Source organism: Microtus ochrogaster, chromosome 8 (assembly GCF_000317375.1).
Source record: "Microtus ochrogaster isolate Prairie Vole_2 chromosome 8, MicOch1.0, whole genome shotgun sequence".
NCBI lineage: Eukaryota > Metazoa > Chordata > Mammalia > Rodentia > Cricetidae > Microtus > Microtus ochrogaster.
In genome coordinates, this window is record NC_022015.1 from 66,841,779 (window position 1) to 66,851,838 (window position 10,060).

A 10,060-nucleotide genomic window follows, 5' to 3' on the forward strand; every position below is an offset into this window, starting at 1 on the left:
GAAGGAAGGAAGGAAGGAAGGAAGGAAGGAAGGAAGGAAGGAAGGAAGGAAGGAAGGAAGGAAGGCAGAAGTAACACCAGCTTAACCTGTGTTAAAGGACAGAGAGAGACTGAGCCCCTTGAGACAGAGACAGTCCCACACCTGACAGTGGGACTGGAAAAGAGGGAAGACAGGAAACTCACTTGAGCAATTAATTGCAGTGTGTTCCAATGATAAAGAACTAGTCACGTCTTCCTGAACTTGTACCCTAAGCTGCCCGCACCCAGCTGGAAATCCTTCCGTTTGTGATGCTCTCCCACCCGGAGAGAGGTGACCGTCAGATCTTAACTCTCAACATTTTCAGTGCATGAACACTGGGAGCAGAATTAAAAGTAGACCGACTGCTCGGTGCTCTTTGTATTTTCTTACAAATTAACACTTAAAATATCCCCCTGCACTCCCCCAAATCTAAGCCTTCCTCACAAAGAAAAAAAGAAAAAAAGAGAAAGAAATATTACGTTAATTGATTTGACTTAAAACCATCATCAAAACATTTCTTCTACTACTTTGAGTCATCCACACAGAAAATAAAAAGTGTAGTAAAGTGGCCAGACTGCATATTTGCCTGAGAGCGATGATATTTTTATGGTGAATGGATGCAGCCTTGGAAGAAGGTGCAGATGGGCTCCGAGGCGGGGTTGGCTTCTTTCCATTCTTAATATTTTTCTGACTCACATTTTCCATTAATATTAAAAGCGTTTCCCTGTTTTCATTGAAGAACTGGTTAAAAAAGGAAAAAGAAAGACATTGGTGCATTTCAAAACTTGCCTCCTGGATGTGTTTGCATAGTTTAGAATACAGAGAAGAACATGAACGATTTCCCACAAGTTACGAACGAGGAACTTGGTGATCCTTTTTTTTTTTAACGTGACTTTTCCCTAGACACACTGAATTTGGGAGATTCCCCCCTGATTTATCGATTTGCGCTTGAATATTAGCCCCGCTGTTTTGTCCCAACTGAGTAAACGAGGAACACCGTTACCGGTACATCTTTATCACCTGTGAGATGATGTTGATTAAGGGATATAGTATCATTTCCCTTCTTGTTCAGATTGCCTTCAGAGACTATGGAGGCAGAATGACTCGGGGTGTGCACTCACCAGTGACAGCCATGTTTCTCTACAGTGCCTGGAGCAGCAGCAGCTGGCATGGGCGGATCAAAGGTGGGATGAAGGGTTTCCAGAGCTTTATGGTTTCAGACAGTAACATGAGCTTCATTGAATTCGTCGGGCTGTTCAAATCATTCAGGTAGGATGCGCACTTCCTTCTCCCTCTTTCTCCAGCCCACACCGGGATGACAGCTCTAAATGGGAGATGTTCTCTCTTCTCCTTTCAGCGTAAGGAGCCGCAAGGACCTGAAGGACATTTTTGACATCTACTCTGTGCCCTGCAATCGGTCTGCCTCTGAGTCAGCCCCCCTGTACACGAACCTGACCATTGAAGAAAACACCAGTGACCTTCAGCCTGACCTAGGTTGGTTTAACAATTTAGGACATCCCTTTGGGAGCTTTCTCTCCAAAACCAAGGTGGGAGATCCAGTCACACACACACACACACACACACACACACACACACACGTTCAGCCCGTTACTCACAGTTTGCTCTTACCTGGAGCTCTTTGCAACACTGAGAATTGTTTCCAAGGTCATTTGACAGTAAGGGGTAGGCAGGAACTGTAAGAAATCCACTGTCACATGATTCTTTTGGCACTCAGTTGAAATTGGGATGTTTAACTAAGAATGCCTTCTGGTCATTCTGACAACCTTGCTCCCTTTCCCAACCATTTCCAAATGTCTACAGGGTTTGGTCTGGGTCTTAACTGAGAAACACCAGTATCTATGCTACCCATAGGTAAGCGCTTGCTCAGGCCCAAGCACTTTGTCAAGGGGAGTCTTTGGTCACCTCAGCATAGCACTCCTGTCTGAACATCGAGGATGTTTTTCCTTCTTTGTAAACCAAAATTCCCCCTTTATCCTACTTATACCATTTAGTCACCCATGAATTTTTAAGCCTATCATTTATCTCCTAATTTCTTGACAGAACTATAACCACTAAAGAGTACACACACTAAAGAGTATACACATACATACACACGCACACTACCCTTTTTTGTGTACTTACTTCATAATTACTTATGTTGTCCTTATTAACTATTGTAGAACTTGCAAAACATGCATACCTACCGACTAACCAAGTAATTGCGTCTTTTAAATCATCACTTTTTATCATATAGACCCCTTGTAGGTGTGTGGAAAATGGGAAGATATCATAGCCTTCCCATACACTGGCCCCCTGCACACCTGTGTGGATATCTGAGCACATGAACTTTCCCTGTTTGTGATGCCCTACACTAGTAAAGTGCAATCGTGACAATCCAGTCACTATCAATCCATACTGTGGCTGGAGTCCATGGTTTTCTTCAGAGCTGTACACTCCGTGGGTTCTACAGACGGTGACATGTACACACGGCAGTGTTAGGCAGAACAGCTTTGCTGCCCTGACAATCTCTGTCCCACCTTTTCAGCTTCTCCTCCTCCCCTGAAAGCCCCTGGCTGTCACCAATTTTCTTACTATTCTATAACTGTGCTTTTCCCAGGATATACCATACCCCTGGAATCCAATAGTGTGTGGTCTTTTAGGATGACTTTTTTTTCCACTGGGCAATGTGCATTTACATTGCTCTTTCTTTTTTCAAATCAATGGCTAATTTGTTTTTAAGCTGAATAATATTCCATTGTGTAGATACACTGTTATCAACAATTGTATGCATGTTTTTATATGGAGGTATGTTTTATAATCTTTTGGCTAAGTACCTAGAAGTGCTAGATTCTATGGTAAGCCTCTGTATCGCTTTGTAAGAAATTGCCACATTGTCTTCCCAAATGGCTAAAATTGAAATAACCAGCCCTGCCAAGTTTCTCCAAATGGGGAGCAATGAGAAGCTTAGAACACTTCTAGTTAAAATGTAAAATGACAGTGGTGGCTTCTTGTTGAACTAAACATACTCTTTACATAGGAGTCAACTCTTTGACTATTCGCCAAAATTAATTTTATTTTTTTGTTCTTCTACATATTATACTTATTGTTCAAGAGTTTCTCTTACCAAAATAAATTTTAAAATGATATTGATGCAAAATCTGCATATAGATGTTCATAATTACAAATTAAAAATACAGAAAAGCTTTATGAGTGTGTCTCTACCAAAAAAATAAACAAAAACAAAACAAAACAAAGAAACCTGGCCAGAAAGATGTCACAGAGCTAAAAAAAAAAAAAAAAAAAATATTGCTGACCTTCCAGAGAACCCAAGTTCAGTATCCAGGACCCATATCACATGGTTCACAAGCATCTGTAACTCTAGGTCTAAGGACTCTGACACCCTAGCCTCCGAGGGCTCCTGCCCTCACATGTACATACCTGCCCACAAACACACATGCACATAGTTTTAAATATTTTTTTAATCTGAATTTGAGCTAGATATCATAGTGCACACCTTTAATCCCAGGACTCAAGAGGCAGAAGCAGGTGATCTCTGAGTCTGACGACAGCCTGGTCTACATAGTGAGTTCCAAGCTGAGCATCTTTCCAGCCCCTGGGTTCTTTTATTTACTCATTGATTCATTTTTGTTTTCCCTCTACTGTGGGAAGCCAGCAACACACGCTGACTTTGGCACTTTATTTAACAGATTAGGGCTTCACCAGGGCATTGACTCTGCAATATCGCTATCTCCAGGTGAACTCTGTCAAAGGGTTTGTGGGTAATCAATTGCTGTGGGTGGCTGTGTTTCAGATTTGCTGACCAGAAACGTCTCAGACCTGGGGTTGTTCATTAAGAGTAAACAGCAGCTTTCGGACAACCAGAGGCAGATATCCGATGCCATTGCAGCTGCCAGCATCGTGACCAACGGCACTGGGATTGAGAGCACATCCCTGGGCATATTCGGGGTTGGCATACTCCAGCTCAATGACTTCCTGGTGAATTGCCAAGGAGAACACTGCACGTACGACGAAATTCTCAGCATCATCCAGGTACCAGGTGTACGGCACGTCTCTGACTGACCTCATTTGATGCTAAGCGTTTTCTTCTGTTTACACTTTTTCCCAAAGCCTTCTGATCTGGGGTCCAAATAGAGTTTCTTTCAATGCCAGGTCCATAGGTATTCTTACTTATCATATAATTAGCATGGGTCCTAGGGCGTCTCTGACGCAATGACAATTACAAGGAATTTGTGCCCTAGTCCTTCTTGCTGTTCTAACACATGCAACAGTCTATATTTTCAGCCTGTCACTTCACACCTAATTTTTAGCTCCCACTCTGCAATCTGTGTTCAAGAGCTGGGAATACAGTACTGGATAAATTCTCATTCTTCTGTGCATCTTACATTCTGATCTGTAAGGTAAACAATAAGAAATATGTAATTGCAAGAATAAGTTTGTTTTTATTTTTTTAAATTGAGCAGGGTAGGGATAACAGGAAGGCTAAGCTGGAGAGGGGCATTTGGGCTGAGCTCTGAGTGAGTTACGTCCTTTGAAGTTCTGAGGGAAGAGGGTTCTCAGAGAAACATAAGAACCCAGCTCAAACCCTGGGGTAGGAGCGAACTAGGGACTTATGAAGAGCTTCAAAAAAAAAAAAAATCTAGTATAGTCAGAAACCAGCAGGACTGGCAGATGCGATTTCGGGCAGGTATCCAAAGACCAGCTCATCTAGGACTTTCAGACTACAGAACGGATGGAGGTTGTCTGTGTGAAACGGGAAGCTTGGGGAAAGTTTAAGCAGGAGGGTGTATGATTTATGCTCCAAGAGGTCACTGTGAGCCCACTTGGGAATAAACTGTGCTGATGAGGGATGGGGACTGGTGAGCGGTGGAAACTGCCCCCGGTAGCCCAGGCAAGAGAAGGTAGCAGTTTAGCAGGTGGCATCTCTAAGGAGTGAAACTTTACTGTGGCAGGGTCACATACAGCAGAATGAGGTTGGTCCCCTGGTTGGGAATCCATGGAGTAGCTGGGTAGCCTTTAGATTTAACCACTAAAGACGCTAAAACCAGGGGTCCACTGTGGCTCAGTTGAGCGCATGTTTGGTAGGGGGTGCGCCAAAAGAATCAGCTCTTTCCCCCCTCGCTGCTGGTACATAGCTGCCGTTATTATCCTCATCTTCACTCAGTAATGCGCAGTGGTTTCGAATGAATCAGCCTTATTCTTTTCTCTTGCTCCCTTTTTTCTCTTAAATAAATATGCTTGGTATAATAAACTCACATATAATAAATATTTTCTTTTGGACTAAAAACTACATCTTACCACTACATAACTAAATTAGTTCAAATATTTGGTTTAGACGTTTCCTAATGAAAACAGAACAGGTTTTTTTTAAAAAAAAAAATGATGTGGTGTTATTTCCCCCTTCTTGGTTTTCTTTACCTAAAACATGCCTTTATTTTAATCCCTTGCAGAAATTCGAGCCTAGCATCAGCATGTGTCATCAGGGCCTAATGTCGTTTGAAGGGTTTGCAAGGTAACTCTTCAGATCCCCTTTGCACAGCGTTTAAGGGCACAGACTGCTCTTGCACAGCCTTCAGACAGTGTGTCTCATCCAGGTTTCTGATGGATAAAGACAATTTCGCCTCGAGAAATGACGAGTCACAGGAGAGCAAGAAAGAGCTGCAGCTACCCCTCTCGTACTATTACATTGAATCCTCACACAACACCTACCTCACAGGCCATCAGCTCAAGGGGGAGTCCTCTGTGGAGCTCTACAGCCAGGTACGGAGAGAGGATGCTGATGGCGTGTGGCCCTCATGAAGCTTTCTTATGTAGCCCCCAAGTCACAAAAACTCACCCCCAGACTCCTTTGGAGAGCTTGTAATCTGTGCTGTGAAATCCGAGCCGCTGTCACGTGTGGGGAAACACATGGGGGCTCTTTTCTTTGCTTCTTCCTGCCGTTTGTTTGTTTGTTTGTTTGTGTTTGTTTGTTTGTTTGTTTTCCCCTCTGTCCAGACTTACCCTTCATAGTAGGCAAAGGAAAAAGAAAGCATTTGTTTGAGACTCACAGCTTTTAGATCTTAGTCAGATCCACTCCTACTAAAATTAAATTTTCCCATGGGAAAGCTATCCAATCATTTCACTAAATGCTAAATAAATCCATAGATTGCGGTGGGAAAGCATAGTAGAAACGCAACTTTCCTGCAGAGTTAATCCCAAAATGTTGTTTGTTTTGTTTTGCTTTGCGATTTGTTAGACAATCAGCCCATCTCTATGGCAACCAACTAAAGAAAAAGCTGCAGAGACTGGAGGAGGCACTTTCCTGCAGGCTGAAATTCATGGGAACGCTCTGGGAACCAGTGGGCTCCCTGGAGTGGGAAAAGCACATCCTTTGACCTGACCAGCCAGCTCTCTGTCATTTACGTGCCTGTCTCTGTTACTCTGCCCGCAGCTTCCTCCTCCAATGTCTCTTTTCTCCACTCCTCCCAGAGAGCAGGAAAGAGCCAGGTTAGGCCCAGGGGATGGAAGTGTGTGGGTCTGTGCTTGTGGATACGAGTTCAGAAACTGTAATTACATTGTACTCGCACAACCCCAGCCAGCAGCAGTGAGATTCCTTTGTTCTCCAGATTAGTCCAGTGTTCATGCTATAGACTATGACACAGTTTTTCCTCCAAGTTTGGCTTAGCACAGAATGTGTGTTTTACTCTCTGAATTCTAAGGAATCTGTATAATGAAATGAAAATGTGCTCTTAGTGTACAGGACTCTGTCAGCGGTGCTCAGCTGCTTGTCCTGAGATGAGAAAGTGGCAGCTAGAAGGCGCTGTACCCTGGCAAGTGTACCGGCCAGTCTTCTGTGTGCTTCATATGTGGCCATTTATTTGCACAAAGGTCTCCAAAGTCAAAAAATTGTTTGTGGAACCAGTGAGCTGGCTCAGTGAGTCTTAAGACACTTGCCACCAAACCTTATGACAGAGTTCAGACCCTGGAACCCACATGGTGGGAGGAAAAAAACTCCTGCAAGTTGTCCTCTGACCTCCATACATGCTATGATGTTCATATGTGCGCGGCACGCGTGCGCGCGCACACGTGCACACACACACACACACACACACATCAGTTAATAAATAAATGTAAATTGTAAAGTTTAAAATCCATTGTTCTGTGGCTAATATATGTGTGTATATCTTCATATCTAAAATGCTCTCTATATTTTATATGTACATACACATGCACATATTCATAGTTATATCTATATCCATGTATATACTGGAATTTTGGGGGTCACTTACATATGCTATCATATCATCTGCAAATAGCAAAACTTTGATTTCTTCCTTTGCAATTTGTGTCCCCTTGATCTTCTTCATTTGTCTTATGCTCCAGCTAGAACTTCAAGTACTATACTGAATAGATATGGAGAGACTGGAAAACCTTGTTTTGTTCATGATTTTAGTGAAACTGCTTTGAATTGCTCTGTTTTACTTGATGTTGGCTATGGGCTTGCTGTAAACTGTCCCTTGTATCCCTAACCTCTCCAGGACTTTTATCACAAAGAGGTGTTGAATTTTGTCAATGACATTTACTGTATATAATGAGATGTTTATGTGTATTTTTCTTTCATGTGTTTATATGGTAGATTGCATTTACTGATTTTCATATATTAAAACATCTGTGTATCTCGGGGATAAAGCCTACTTGCTCATGATGGTTGATCTTTTTGAGTCATTCTTGGGTTCAGTTTGCAAGTACATTATTGAGCATTTTTGCATCTGTGTTCATGAGGGAAATTCTCTATGGTCTATAATTATTTTTCTTTGTTGAGCTTTCATGTGGTTTGGGTATCAGGGTGACTGTGGTCTCATGAGATGAAATGGGCAATGTCCCTTCTGTTTCTATTTTGTGGACTATTTTGAGGAATGTTGGTGTTCGTGTTGTTAACTATTCTTTGAAAGTCTGGTAGAATTCTGTGCTAAAACTGTCTGGCCCTGGCTTTTTCTGGGGTGGGGAGACTTTTAATGATTACTTCTATTTCAGTAGGGGTTACAAGTCCACTTAAATTGTTTATCTGATCTTGATCAAACTTTGGTAACTAACAAGAAAATTATTCATGCATTTTAGATTTTTCAATTTGATGGAGTACAGGTTTTTAAAAATATGTCTTTGGGATTCTCCAGGTTTCCTCGGTGTTTGTTGTCCTCCTTTTCATTTCTGATTTTTTTTTAATCTGAATATTCTCTCTCCATCTTCTGGTTAGTTTGAATATGGGTTTTTCTATCTTGATTTTCTCAATGAACAAACTCTTTGTTTCATTGTATTTTGTACTGTTCTCCTTGTTTCTATTTTATTGACTTCAGCCCCGAGTTTAAGTATTTCCTGCAGTTTACTCCTCTTGGGTGAGTTTGCTTCTTTTTGTTCTAGAGCTTTCAGGTGTGCTGTTAAGTCGCTAGTGTGAGATCTCTCCAATTTCTTTATGTAGGTACTTAGTGCTATGAACTTTCCTCTTAGTGCTGCTTTTGTGTGTCTCATAAGTTTGGGTATTCATTTTCATTAAATTCTAGAAAGTCTTTAATTTCTTTATTTCTGTCTTGATCCATTTTCATTCAGTAGAGAGTTGTTCAATATCCATGAGTCTGCTAACTTTCTGTTGCTTCTGTTTTTGATATCCAATGTTAATCTCTGGTAGTCTGATATGATACAGGAAGTTATTTCAGTTTTCTTGTGTCTGTCGAGACTTGCTTTGTGTTCAAACATGTGGTCAGTTTTGACAAAGTTCCATGAGGTATTGAGAAGAAAGTACTTCTTTTGTTTTGGGTGGAATAATCTGTAAATATTTGTTAGGTTTGTTTGGTTTATAATATCTGTTTGCTCCAGTATTTCTCTGTTTAGCTTTTGTCTGGATGGCTTGTCCCTTGGTTACAGGGGGTATGAAATCTCCACTGTCAGTGCTTGAAAGTCAGTGTATGATTTGAGCTGTAGTAGTGTTTATTTTACAAGCTTGGGTGCCTTGTGTTTGGGGCATAGATGTTAAGCACTGAGCTGTCATCTTGGTGAAACTTTCCTCTGTACTTCATGTTCGAAATCCTAAATTTTTCATTTCCTGAACTCCCTCAGTTTGAGTTTTTGTTTTTTTTTTAAACTCTATTTCTAATTTCAGGTCTTAAACAGTTTTACTTATTTTTTTACACTGTTTTTGTGTTTTCCTGGCTTTCTTTAAGGAATTCATTAATTTCCTCCTTAAGGACCTCTATAATCTTCATTAAATTGGTTTTAAGGTTTATCTTTTTCTTGTGCCTCAGCTTCTGAATATTGGAATATTCAGAGCCTGCTGTGGCAGGATAGCTAGGCCATAGTGGAGACACATTACCCCAACTGTAATTGATTGTGTTTTTATGCTGGCGTCTAAGAATCTGGGTGTGGGCTGCTGATAGGTCTAGGTGCTGATTTTTGAGTTTGTCTTTATTCAGTGAATGTTTTGTTCCTTGGTTTCTGTTTCTCCTCTGGATTTTTAAAGCCTGTGATTGCCTATTTTCCTGGCCTGTTCAGCAGGTGTGCTCACAGGGAATGCCTGCTGGTGTGGGAGGCGGGGTAACTCGGATGAGTTGGGGAAGGAAGGCTGGAGGGAGAAGGTCTTCTGAACCCTTGGGGACGGGGACACAGAGGAAAGGGAGACTGCAGCAGGTTTCCAGCAACAGAGCTGGGGATGAGATTGAGGTGCTTGGATTTCAGGAGCTGTAGGAGAGGTGTGGCTTTGCCTGAAGTCTACTTTTTGCCATGGGAAGAGCAGCCCTTGGGTTAGCAGGAGGTGCCTGCTGGAGTTGGGGTCTGGGACAAAGCAACAAGTTGGGGAAGGAAGGTTAGGAGGAGATGGTTTACGGGATCCATAGGAGAGGTGGGCAGGGATAAGGGAAAGCTGCAGCTGGCGTTCCGTTGCTAGGGAGGAGACTGGGGGATTGAATCTGGTGGAACAGAGAGAGAGGAGAAGGTCCACCCGTGGCCTGTGGCTTACTACTGGAGTTGTGGGAGAGTGAGGGATGGAGGTTAGAAG

General features: G+C 42.1%; 1 protein-coding gene across 1 annotated transcript in view; it reads left to right on the forward strand.

Annotated features, from left to right (window-relative positions):
* Positions 1-10,060, forward strand: part of Plce1 (phospholipase C epsilon 1) — a 284,672-nt gene that overhangs the window by 226,786 nt on the left and 47,826 nt on the right. Inside the window, exons 13-17 of the mRNA XM_026781331.1 lie at positions 1,165-1,287; positions 1,376-1,512; positions 3,830-4,068; positions 5,487-5,548; positions 5,631-5,796. Of these exons, the coding sequence (XP_026637132.1) occupies positions 1,165-1,287; positions 1,376-1,512; positions 3,830-4,068; positions 5,487-5,548; positions 5,631-5,796 (727 nt within the window). The remainder of the gene's footprint in view (positions 1-1,164; positions 1,288-1,375; positions 1,513-3,829; positions 4,069-5,486; positions 5,549-5,630; positions 5,797-10,060) is intronic.